General features: G+C 37.9%; 1 protein-coding gene across 6 annotated transcripts in view; it reads left to right on the plus strand.

Moving 5' to 3' along the window:
• The window catches only part of CACNA2D3 (calcium voltage-gated channel auxiliary subunit alpha2delta 3), a 395,280-nt gene that overhangs the window by 109,807 nt on the left and 271,757 nt on the right, over nt 1–13,716 (plus strand). For all 6 annotated transcript variants that reach the window (XR_006014815.1, XM_042020563.1, XM_042020540.1 and 3 more), the window contains exon 4: nt 12,216–12,275. Coding sequence is in view for 5 of the 6 variants with exons in the window: in XM_042020563.1 (XP_041876497.1) it covers nt 12,216–12,275 (60 nt within the window). In the remaining variant the exon portion in view is untranslated. The remainder of the gene's footprint in view (nt 1–12,215; nt 12,276–13,716) is intronic.

Here is a 13,716-nt window from a genome sequence, read left to right on the forward strand (position 1 = left end):
TACTTTGAATTCAGAAGTGTGGCAGGCAAATTTCTTGTCGCCAATTGAAGAGCATGGAAGGAGTGTAAACTGAGCTGCACCTTGAGTTTATTATATATGCAATATCTCTCTATTACTCTCTGCCTAATTTTCTGAATCTCTCTCGTGAGGTTTTTCAGTCAATGGTTATCTCAGATCTTCTGCCAATAGTTACAATAGACTGAGACATTTTCAGATGAAAGAAGTCATTGCTCTGTCTTTTAAAAAAATTTATGGCTATTTATTGGTACTTACATTATTGAGGTCTTATATAATTTATATGGATTATGTGAGATATCAGAAATAGAAAAAATCCAGTTGGTGAGAACTCATTCTGAGCCATTTAAGTGTTACACAGAAGTGTTCTCCATTTCAATTTGCTCTTTATTTCTTCAAGGGCCTATGATGAAAGCCTAATTACTGAGCATGTTTGACTCATCTCTGTGTCCTGGTGTAGTGAAAACATTAATTATAAAGGTTTGGTCATAGAAAATACCTTTCATTTCATCTTCTTTTCACTAGAAATATAGAATGGTTTGGGTTGGAAGGAACATGAAAGATCATCTTGTTCTACCCCCTTCCATGGGCAGGGACACCTTCTACTATCCCAGGTTGCTCCCAGCCCCGTCCAACCTGGCCTTGGACTCTTCCAGGGATGCAGCAGCCCCAGCTTCTCTGGGCACCCTGTGCCAGGGCCTCACCATCCTCACAGAGAAATATTTCTTCTTGATATCTAATCTAAACTTGCTGCCTTTCAGTTTGAGGCCATTACCCCTTGTCCCATCACTATATGACTTTGCACAAAATCTTTTTCCAGCTCTCCTGTAGCCCCTCTAGGTACTTTAGCATTACACGTTTTTCATGACAGATATTGCAAATCACTTTATTCAATTTATTACTTTGAAATGGGTTGTAACTGTTAAAAGGGCACAAAAGACCCTTTTAAAAAGCTAAATCTAATATATAAGTCCTTGAGAGGTTGCCCAACAGATTTAATAACCAATAGATGATGGATTTTAGGGATTTTAGAATCTAACACTGCACAAACACACCAGGTCTATCATAAGCCCCTTTCAGTGGTACCAGTGGGGTTTCATGAAGGTCCGATCCAAGACTGGCCCTGAGTGTTTGTTTAAGGTATGTCCTGCTATCACCCCACAAACCCCTGGCTGGAGGAACAATCCCCCATTCTCATCCCTGCCTTTGGCCATGCTGTTGCCATGCCAAGGACGGATTTATTGAGGTGTGCAAAGTCAAGGTGTTCACAGAGGCTCCAGCCTGCAAAGTGAAGGCAGTTTCACAGAATAAGGATTTAATTAAAGAGAAGCCTAGTTCCATATGGATCCACAGAGTTAGCTTAGATCTTTCCATTCTCCTATTATTTCTGTGATTCTCCATTAGTGTGTGAGTTTTAGATTGAACAACCACAGAAGGCAAGGAGCATCAATGGCTATAGATCTTTATGGCCTCATGGTTTGTTCATGGAAAATTGGTGTTTTGCACATGTTTCTCAGGGTCGAGTCGACTGAGACTTAAAACTGCTTGTAGCAACTGTAATGATCTCAGCGTTTTGGTTTTTCCCCCTTTGTTAGCACTTTGCAGGTTGGAGCACATTTGCTGGTTGTAGATAAATGCGTGGTGGGAGAACCTGTGGTGGTGGGTGAGGGATTTCAGCCAGTAGAGGAAGCCAGCAGTGGGGGTGGTTCACAATTCTCCTACAGTCCAAGATAATGGGAAACTATTGTTATAATTTACTCACTGCCTCTGCAAACTTAAGTGAATAGCTTTTTTTAAGCTTGGTTGCAATCTTGGTTGTTACTTTTTGAACCTGCAGGCGTTGGCTAGCTCTGTGAAGACTCTTATTGTTCCCAGGTGCATTTTAGAAGCACTTTGAGAGTCAAGAGAAAAAAATTAATAAAAAAATGAGAGTATTCTATGAAATTACTTCCCTAGGTCATACCAAAATCTAGAGGTGTGTCAAACTTAATGGAAAGTATGTGCTGCATTGCATATTTTACTTAGTTTTCCAAATAAATCTGCATACAATAATTAAATGGTGAATGTTTCAATTGATAAAAACTAATTAAGAGGTGAAAGTATAGCAATCTTTTAGTCACTAGGAGAATACAAGTTACAAGACTCTTCTTAATAAGGAACAAAACACCCCCTGGATTTGAACTCATTACCTTTACAAAGCAAAGCAGATAAGGTTTTGATTATGCAATGCAGCTTTTCCTTTGGGTTTGGGAATTTGCAATTTTCCATTAATTACAAGGACAGTTTAATATTGTTCTTAAATAGTTTGAAAAATAATATTATTACCAAAAAAAAAATATTTATAAAAATAATTAATGAATAGATGGGATGGAGTCTATACACGAATACAGACTTGCCAATCTGTATATATCATCTGGGACTTCAGCATTAATCCATAGGGTACCAGCAAAACCTTTTAGATACATGGAACTGATGTCCAGTTACTAAGTCTGGACAAGTGTCCACACCAGAAAGTTTTTCCAAAATGTCCAAAACCAGAGAGTTTCAACATAGCCTATATTTCTTTTTTGTACTAGACCAGCCAGAATATACAAAACTATGAAAAGACTGAATTATCACTTAATCTGAAAGTTGATTTTATAATTATTTCCAACATTCTCAGAAACCAAGTCTCCAGAACTATAAAGTATGGTTCGGGAGACCAAAGAAGCTTGGAATTTTATCTTTGAACTTCATCTTTTTACAAGAGAGAAACCAGGGGAAATGCATTGGTTTACTCTTTTAAACATAATACTGATGTTCTTTTCATTAAGACTCTGTAGCACTTCTGTTCTTGGGAACCAGCTCTTGAAATTGGCAGGGCTGGGGTCTTGACACAAGGTTTTCTTTGAAATTCTGTTCCAGCTGGATCAAGTTTTTAGCATTTGGAAACTCCACACATGGAGGCATATGGCCATTAGAAATGTATCACAGCAAGACTGTCTGCAAGTGAGATCCTTTAAAGTTCTTTACACTGTGAATTTTCAGTACTGGGTTGAACAAGACTTTCCCCCACCTGGATCATTACTTTCTTATTGCTTGAGCCAGCAGCAGGCAGGGGAAACTGTGTCTTTCTCTCCTGAGGCACTGTCAGTGCATCCATGTGCCTTCTGGACTCAGGAGAGAGTTTTCATCTCTCTGTGCTCACATTAGGGCACTGGAAAATGGGAGGGTCAGCAGCCAAGTGGATCTGTTGATGGTTTTAGGAGAGGCTGAGGAAGGTACTGCCCCAAAGAGCAGAGACTGGAGAAGAATGAGATGGTCTAAAGAGACAAAGGAAACAGAATTGGACTATGCAATGCTAGTGCTATGCAAGATATTCTAGATGTGCTTAATGAGAGTGCAAAAGGAATAGGGAAAATTGGAAATGGAAGTTGGCAGAGCGAGGAATTGGTAGGGGCCTAGAAAAGACTGGTCATGAACGTGCTTGACAGTGTGAACACCAAAGCTATTTTGAAGAAAGAATAATTGGTAGGCACTACAGAAGAAGTGGAGAATAGTATGAAAAATTTAAAAGTGGAGTTTGGGACACCTAATGTGATGTTAATAAGCTCAGAATATGGAGACAGGGGTAGGAAAGAAATAGGAGTGTAGGTCTAGGGCTGTGCTTAGTAAGGAAAGGAGCAGAACTAAGCCATGGCTATGTTTGAAGGCAGAATTTGGTATGTGCTAGTATTGAATCCATGCCTGTTTAAGCTGAAAGGTAACACTGGATTTCTAAGTCTTGGGTGAATGCTTGCAAAATCCACTACTGATCCATCTAGAAATGGATATCAGGAGCTTGCTACACATCTTCACAATAATGCTCTATTTGCCTCAATATCTATCCTAGAGAGTTCTACTTGCAAGAGGAAGTTGGGAAGGTTTTAGTCGAAAACTCAGTTTCATTTTCCTTTCAGTTTTTTAAAATTTTCCCTTTCAGTTAATCTATTGGCAATTGACATCCTGACCCTGTGAGAATTAAAAACCAGTTCAATGGAAATCGCATTTCTTGGTGTGAAAGAGAAGACAAGGCTCTGTACCTTGTGATCAAGTGCTGGGCTAGACAATGGAAGTAAGTCCCTTCGGACTCTGGAACTGACCTTTGTTTTGAGTAATAAGCCTTCAGGGATTTTTCTGCTGTTATGTGACTGTAATCTGGTTGGAAACTGAAAGGAGGACAGTATATCATGACTGGTTTGGTTGAACAAGGCCACAAATTGCAAGATGAATTTGAATTAACTTGGGGGATTGAGCCTTAGTGCAGAGGTGAGGAAAAAGCTGAGTGAGGGAACAAAGCAAAGACAATTTATTGCACTTGGTCTGCCTAAATGTAAACAGAATAGAAACACCTCGACTTGTCCCAGGACTGCTGTCAGGAAAAAGCATTGCTTCAGGTGTCCTTTCCCTTATTGAGTGAACATGGGAATGTTTCCATTTCTCTTGAGCTCATTTGTTTTGTGCATACGGTGTGGGATTCGTGTCCCTTAGCTTCAACCACATAAATTTAAACATCTAGCAAAGAAATGAGTGAAGGAAAAGTTCCAAAGGTCTTGCTGTCTTTTATGAGCTATTTTAGAATGGGACATGCAGCACCTTTGGAGTTTTCTGCCTCTGCATATGAAGGGTGTTTAGGTAACTTCAGTGGAGAGGTGATTAACTTTGAAATAGATGAGGTTAGGTGAGAGAAATCCAACCAACAGAGAATTTTGCATTAAAAGAATTTACATGAAAACAGTTATCCCAAATCTTTCTCAAGTAAGATCTGCCAAGCATCCAGCAGTGGTGCTGAGAGCTGTCAGAGCTGAGGGAAGGCTATTTTTGCTCAACCATGTATGTCCTCACTGGCCTCAAATGCAGAACAGACAGTCTGTCATTATCCAAGCAGGAGAGTGATTGTGACAGTCAGGTAAAGAGTATGACCTGTGGCACCTTAAATGTGTGAAAAAGATTAATAAATCAGATGTTTTAATCTAGTGGTTTCCACATACAGGAGGGGAAAAAGGGTCATAATGACACATACAAGTTAGTGTTGACAATATATTTAAAGGTGTGTGTAAACAGGTGGGTGCTTGGACTCACAGGCCTGCTTCCCTTGCTTTTGAAAGGTGTTTTACAAAGTAACATTTTGATTAGATTTTAAAATTTATGTGGAAGAGAACAATGCACTGGTTGTGAATTATTCATTGAAAGCAGAACTTGACAAATTGTATTGCCATGTTGCAAGCGAAATTAAAAGGATGCATAAAGGTATTTCCAGGGAGTTACACAACCTTTGGTGGATTCGTGGTTGGTGCAAAATGCAGAAGAATCTTCCTCTTGGCCCTGAGGCAGGAGAGGTGGTGGCTGAAGGAGCTGGTTGTTACTGTATCCCAGCCAGACAAATCACATTTTAAATATCCCTGGAACAGCTCTAAGTTGTGTCTGCAGCCGAACTGACTCCTTGATGTCTGGGACTTACAGAATTAAAAGTATGGAATAAAACCCTATTTAACACCTCATTCTGCTCTGTGCTAGACATAATAACATGGTAGGAGCAGATTTGATAATCTGCATATTTTATATCTGATATATTGGCTTTGTGCAGCCTTTTGAGCACTAAAGAACTTGGTACAAGACAAATGTGTTATCTTCTTCATATGGAGCCTTCCTTCCATGCCCTAGCAGTCTCCAGATGCCATAATTAAATATAGTGTTGGCCTAGTTAAGTAGAAATGCATCTAATTACTCCAGGATTGTCTCAGCCACTGTTAGGCAATGTGTGAATTTCATGTACTTTAATCTATTTACAGTTTCATTTCTGTTTGTCCAGCACTGTGCCAAGCTGAACTCTTGTTGCTTCAAAAAAAACCAGCTAGCACTCTAACAACAATCAACCTGAATATCTGCCAGTTTTGAATGAATATAAGTGGATAATTGAAGTTATTTGCGATAATTGCATATGCTAAGCTTTTAATTTATTTTTATCCTTTATTTGTAATTTCTGCTTTGATTGTGCTTTGCTGCACTTAGTGTGGCTGAGCATTGTCTGGCTGGGTTGCAGTGGAATTTGATAGTAGTCATAGAGCAGGCAGTTTTTGTATGGCATTAGTTGCAAGATTGATTTCTATCTTAAGCCACAAGCACTAGGAAATCGAATATCAAGATAACAGGCAGTAAATAATTTTTGGTGCACCTTAGTCACAGCAACAGCAATTTTAGTGATAAAATTTCCTAGAAAATACCTCACAGCTGAGGAGAACAACCCAAGGAATAAAATATGCTGCTGGGCTTTCTGAAAAGAGGAAACTTCTGTGTGTTTGTGTGTCCCTGTGCTCAGGGATTAAACCAGCCAAACTGCCAGTCTGGTGTCGTTGCCCCGTCAAAAACCTCGTGTGTTTCTGACAGGAGCAAATGTTCCTCCAAGGTCAGCATCTGTGTCTGATGCTTCTCCATGCATTATGGCAAACACTTATGCAAAGCTTTTTGTGATAAAACACCGAGATTTGGAAGCCTGTTTGCACATTGGGCATTCATTGCTATCTGATGGGTATGGGCTTGGGAACTAATACTGAGACAGAGGAACAACATCAAATACTCTCTCTTGGCTTCTTTGCCTTCTCCACTAAATGAGATGTGAAAGGAGCAAACCCCAGAACTCCGAGGGAAGTAAGGAGGACCTGCAGCAGAATTAGCACCATGCCAGAATATTACCTAAGCTCACTTAATGCTAATAAATCTTGTTCTTTCTCAAAACAGCCCGAACTTGTCAGAAGTTTTCAAGCACCTGCAGCCTTACAGATTTTCTGGAGAGGAAAACCCCTTTTTCTCGTCAGAAATGAATCCCAAAATGGGGAAGTCATAGGAAGGTACCTGGGCAATGTTTCTAAAGTTTAGTGCCCTATTGCTGAGTGCTCCCACATGCATGGCGTGGGCTTCTCACAGAGAGGCCAGTGAAGAAAATTGCTCTGATAATGGAAACACAATCTCGTTTCTCTCCCAGGAATACTTTCAACTGCTGAACTATGTTTAAATAGTTATCTGGCAGCACTTTAGGGAATATTTTTGGCATGTTCACAGCTCAATTACTGTAAATTTTGATTGGAAATTAGGCATGCAAATCAATAGTAGGGTTATTAAAATTGCACTGAATATTTCACCTGAAGAAGGGTAACTATTTGTAGTTATAAGTATTTTCTGTATACAGAAAACTGATGTTTCAGTGTACAGAAGGCTGCTAGTTTTTGGTTGGTAATGTACTAGAAATCTTGCTACAAAATATGAAAGAAATAAAGTTTTAAAAACAGGCATAGGTTTTCCTCTCTTGTTATCTGCTGTTTTTCTTAACAAAGTTCATTATATTTGATTAAGATAGAAATCTTGGTTACAGTTCCATACATAGGAGTCAGAGGGACAAACCTGTTAAAGTTACACAAATTATTGTTACTATTTTTTCTTCCAAAACACATCTCAAATCAACCTCAAAGTCATATTCAAATTTTTTAGGAACCTCAAACAGATCTGATGCCAAGGCAAATAATGAGAAAGTTCTTTGGGGTTCAGGGCTATTTTTTGTAGTTAGTTGAATGCATTTGATGCTGGACTATAAGAGCAGCCTACAGGTTTATCTACATTTCTTTAATAACTGTGATATCCCAGTGCCTTTTTTGAAATGAAAAGTTATTATATTGATATTATGGGACATACACTATTTATGTGTTGGACTGAGATGGTACCAGTACCTAGCTGACACTAGTTATAATTAAATTAGAGCCATCTTCTATCCTTTTTTTTGTGATTTGTAGCAGTCTGGTTTGCAGAAGAGCAATTTTGAGAAGTATTTCTGGTTTTATGTATTGCAGTTGGTTCATCTTAGAAAAATAGAGAGGAAACAATGCAATATAAATTTTTCTTTAAGATTTCATAGCTAAAAAGAGAGAAGAGCATAACTTCACTCAGCATTTATGGATAAAGATTAGTAACCCTCCACAGTTTAGGAGTTCAGAAACTGTTTCAAATTTGGTTATGCTTATGAATTTATTTAATCTAACTTCAGAATGGGATTCTAATGAAAGAGAATCATTAAGAAGTAATCTAAAACCTTTAAAAAGTGCACGAAAAGAGAAAATATCTGAGAAGCTAAAATAACTACCCTATTCTCTGGATGTTTGTGTGATGTGTTTTTCTTAAAAATGTTATTTACGTCTTTTATTTTCACCTTTCTTTCCATTTCTGTTCCTTTTCCCTCTTTTTGTTGGATTCTTTTTCCCCCTCACTCATTCTGTTTCACCTTTCCTTTGCTATCCCTATAACAACCTAACTTCAAAGAGAATTTATCTGGGAATATCAGTTCACTGAAATTATAATATAATTTGTCAAGAAAATTACCCAATTCAGAGATAGCTCAGTGATTTATTAAAAAAAATACTGTGAGGTAACAAACAAATTTTCATCTCTCAGCTTTTTCTATGTTGTTTGTGATATCAGTACCACTGAATATACCAAATATAGACCTTCTGGTTTGGTGAACATTTGAGGTTTTTTGTGGATATGTTATTTGTTCATCTTTTGCTTCATGCCCTGTTTTTATCCAGGTTCCATTGTGATATTCTGGGTCAGGCAGTTCACCTTTCTCATGTTTATGTGTATTGGGAAAGTTCTAAGGATTCGTTCCTTAACTGGGGGAACCTCAAGAGAGCTGTGTGTTAGAGCCTTATAATTGCTTTATCTAAAGATTATGTGCTGCCCTTGACCTGCCTACCCATGTGCACATAGACAGTTTTCCACATTTAGGGCTAAATTCTTCTGAAAACAATCTGGAATGGTGTAGCTGTACCAATTCTCACTCTGTGTTCATAATTCATTGCATGTAAGTGCATGCAGAGAACTCACAATTCCCTTCAGGATAACCACAGCTTGGGAAGCATTTACTTGCTACAGCAAGGATTTGAGAGTGTGGTTACTCAAATGAAAATATATTGGCAATTGTATTAAGAGTGTCATTATGAACTGTTAAGCTAAAATTGCTAATCATGCTAATGTTGAGAATTATTGCTAGATAACTGCTCAATCATTAAAATATTTTAAAAGGGTTTTTTTGCCTCCATATAAAAATGTTGCAGTATTACATGTGGTTTTTATATTTTTGCCTGCAGAGTGCTAAGGAATTTTTTCCATCATGCTTCATCCCTTTGGGGACTTCTTGAAAAAAAAATCCAATCAAAAACTCCCCTCAAAACACAACAAAAACCCATGAAACATTTGCATTCAATTTCTTCATTCTGATATAATTTGTGTATATCCACTAATATGTCATTTTGTGGAGTTGGGCTTATTATTGGCTTCCCTTTTCTGTATCTGTCCCAGATTTCTCATGGTCTCCTTCATAATGGTGTTGAGATACTTAAAGCAAATTGTGGTTAAAGACTGATACATAGAAAATGCAGCATATGCTTGTATTGTTTTCATTTCATGTACCAAACGTTTAATTTTTTATTTAGCTTTGTGAGGGCAATGCATAAAATATGCTTACATATTTGCTCCTACAGCTTCAAGGAAAAATTCCTATCAGTAGACAGTTCACTTCTTTGTCATTGAGTTTCTTGTAGAGAATGTTGCTGAAATGTACATTAAAAAAAGTAACAAGTGAAATCTTAATGAATAATTCAATAAAATACCAAGCATTTTCATTTCTGAGCTGCCCTTGTTACCAGATGTTTCTACTATTACCCGTCTTATGCTTCTCTAGTTATTTCTTACATGTGGAGATAAATCTTAGTTTAAATTTATTTCACTGAGGCAAAAATGTAATTGAAACACATTGGGATCAATACAAACTATATAAGAAGCCATGAATTATTTTTCAGCCCGCCAGGTACTAATATCTAATATCACTGGTATCTCATGAAATACAATAATAATTTTTCTTTTGATGAGTAAGTAAATATTTCAGCACAGAAAGAAAAACCATGGTTTTCTTTTTCTTATGAAAAATTCTTTTCTGTATGAAGAATTTTTTTGATCTTTTACTTTTTTTCTCTCAAACTCATCAGTCATGAACTTTTGTATCAGGTGAGCACAGAGTAGTAATACACCTATGGCTTTATTATAAAGGACACCACATCTGCAGTAATGCATTGAATTAGAGTAGTTGTTCTACATAAAACGCCTTTTCCATACTTGAAAAACAAGGGCTAAATTTGTAAAATCCTTTCAGCAGGCCACTAGCATGCTAAATAAAGATGGGCTTCTGAGAACGTTCAAATGTGTATGAATTTGTTTCAGTTTCTGTAAGGTTTCCCCCTCAGAGGAGTAAATTTGTGTTACTTCCCTTTCTAGGCTCTAAAGGCAAAAATTTAGTGGCTCAAATGACCGTTCATTAATGTTTCACATTGCAAGGTCTGTTCTTAGTACTGTTCGAATAGTACAGGAGTAGTGGGAACAGCTGCACAGAAGTTCACTGTTTCCTCTGAAATGTTTTTCCATGGATCCCCCTCCTGCAGCAGATTGGGATGCATTGTTATTGATGGGTTCTTTTACCCCTGTACGTGGGAAGGTGAGCTTGGACATTTTGCCAGTTCAGTTCTGGTTTGATTTGCCCAGCATTGGAACCATCTCAGTTCAGTTCCAGTTTGGGTCAAAAGGGTTTGCTGTGACCAGCTGGGTTTTCATGGGACAAGATGTTTAAAGCTGGAACCAGTCAAATGTCAGGGATGTACTCCCAGCACAGGGCTCAGGGAAGGTGGCCCTTTGCTGGGCTTTATCAGCCAAGGTATCAAGAGTGTTTCTAGTTTGTAATCTCATGTTTGAGATTGTAATTCTGCACCAAAGAAGAGGTCTGGAGAGCCTCCCCACAGGGTGTGCAGGGAGGGGCAGAAGCCCAGCAGAGGCCCCAGGGTTTTGGGGCTTGTGCTTGCTGTGGGTAGTGGAAGGTGGGATGGAGCAGTGAAGGAAGGCTGGGAATTGCCACTGCTCCTCAGACCCTGCTGAGCACAAACCCTCCCTGCAGCCCCTGTGGCCCTGCTTAAACTGTCAGTGTTCTGCTCAACCATTTTTCTGCATTGGCAACCAGAAATATTTTTCTTGGTTCAGTTTCCATTATAGTTCGAGCTGTATAGCAATCAATATGAATTCTGATTTCATTTTGATTTATATCCAAAGAGTTGATAAATGTGCAAACTGTTATGAAAAGGGGGAAAAAAAATGTGTGCACGGCTGCCCACTCTGCTTATCGTTAATGAGAGTCTGGACCTCACTTTGTGATGTAAAATATTTGAAAAATATCTATGTGCACCAGTGCACATTCAGCAAAGAATATAAAAGTCATGTACAGAGTATTCTTTGTTTGATTTTGGGATGTACATATATGAACGTTCAGGTAGATTAAATAAAAAGTAGGAGTTCCTCCCATGGCTAAAATACTCTGAAGTATAAAGAACCCTGAGTAAAACCTTAGAAAGGGTATAATGTCATTTCCCAACAGAATATCTGCAGCAAACCCCTCTATGAATTAAATGATTTGGGTAGCTGTGTTTTGGTGCAACCCTGTTTTTTTCCTGTCAGATGATAACGGTGAAGAACAATAACTACTACAGGGAACTCTGGATATTGCTAAGAGGGTAAAACCACTAGAGAATTGCTGCCATTCAGTAAATGTTACTTCTGTAATTGCAGAAAAATCTTGTGGTAATGTACCGTGTAAAGGTAGTATTTCATATGCTCAGTAAAAAAACCTAGTCTCTATTTTTCTTATCATTTATAGCTGATGTGTAATTTAGAAACTCATTTTTATGTCAGTTTCTTGAAATCAAGTGTGTTTGAAATACCTATTTTAATGTTAAGGAAGATTTGAAAAGGGCTGCTATATGCAAAATAAAGTCCAGCGTGAAATAAACTTTATTTTTTTCTCTCAAAAATCATTTCAGAATGGGAGCTGCAGGAAGCTGAGCACTGATGGGAAAAGTGACCTTTTTATTTCTTTATTTATTAATAGTTGAGCAGTTGTAACAGTTTTGTACCACCAGCTGTGGATACTGAGGCTTTAAGAAACTTTTTAAAAAAAAATCTGTATCATTTATTTGTATCCAATGAAGTATGAGAGCAGATGGATTGCACAATGCTCAAAAAAATCTCTGCTTTTGTACCAGGTTATAAAATTGTTATCCATTATTTCAAAAACACACCTTTTTTTATTTTTTTTCCAGCGCCTTGTTGAAGCTGCAGAAGATGCTTACCTGAAACATGAATTTGATGCTGACTTACAGGTAGTAAATAATTACTTTCGTGACTGTTTTTCATCAGAGTATATATAATGGTTTATACAATAGCTTGCTTGAAGAGCTGCTGTAGAAAGCCAAGCATGTGAGTAATAGAAGGATGCTGGTTACAGAAAATGGAATTAATGAAGGCTGTCTCAGTATTTTGACAGGTTATGTACTTAGCGCTTGTGTGTTGGGACACCAAGCAGGTGGATTTTATTCTTTCAGAGATTTCATTTAAACTCCCTTGCATATCTGAGCAGGTCACAATTTTAAGCACAGCAGTTAGCCTCGTGTTGTGTCGCTGCAGTGTGCTGGTAAGGAATTGCTCTGCAGAGAGGCGAGTTTGCACATGGGGTGGGACCCACAGGGATGGGCTTAAGTATGACCTTGATTTGTGCAAGTGCTCTGTGTTTGGATCTGTGTCTAGAGCAGACAATGGTTTTCCTCTTTCCTAGGAGCCCTTAGAGCTGCACCACTGTTGTGTGTTGCCTTTAGGAATAACACGGGAGGGAGCAGCACCGTGGCAGCTCACAGCTAAAAATGTTTAAAAGAAAAGCCTTTGCCTGAATAAGACGCATAATTTAAAAAAAAAAAGGCTGATTTTAGAAACCGAGTAATTTAACCCGACATTGAAAGTTTAACAGAAAGTCTTACTCGGTGCTTAGATGAGTAAATACCTCCTTACCTTTAATTGAATTCCTATATCCGTGGTTCCTTGAATGCCATGTTAGGTGGAGTTTTGTCTACTTTGCCTCTACCTAGTTTTAATTTTAAAACTTTCTGTGAATGTTTGCCATAAGTCTATTTAAATTTTAAGCTTAAAGAATTAAAGGAAACAGAGGCTTTTTCCATAGATATTTTCCCATACGTGTATCTAAGAAATAAACAGATTTGTTAAGTTCTGTTTTCAGATTTTGCCATGGTTACTTCCTCTAATCAAAACCACTTTATTTTAATGAAAATATGATGCAAATTACTGATTTCTCTGCAGAAAGAAAAAATAGAGTAAACTTATCAGAGCCAAGCATAAAAAAATTGAGTTTAGAAGGCTGTAATACTGAGATCTGTCAGCCCAGGTTCGAGTAAGGATGAAATGAGCACAGTGAAAATGATAATTCACATTATTCTTGTATATACGAGGAGTGCTGGGTTCTGTATTCAAGTGCTTTAGAGTTCTATTACTCTCCAGCCTTGCAGAGGTGTGCTGTGTTTCATTTTGTTGAACTTTAAGCCTTAGAGAAATAGGAACTATTGTCTGAATAAATCAGAAACACACTTCATAGAAGATGTTTTAGAGGGCTACAGTAAATGCTTCTTCACTGCAGGACAGTTCTCACTTTGACAAAGTCCTTTTTTTTTGCCGGGGCTCTGCGATATTAACACTTTCAGGAAGCCAGTTAAAAGCCATTTGTGTCAGCAGCATTAACAGGACAATCAAATCTTT

This window comes from Corvus kubaryi, unplaced genomic scaffold, assembly GCF_017639235.1.
Source record: "Corvus kubaryi isolate FWS band 111438036 unplaced genomic scaffold, C.kubaryi_AGA036_p1.0 124, whole genome shotgun sequence".
Classification (NCBI taxonomy): domain Eukaryota; kingdom Metazoa; phylum Chordata; class Aves; order Passeriformes; family Corvidae; genus Corvus; species Corvus kubaryi.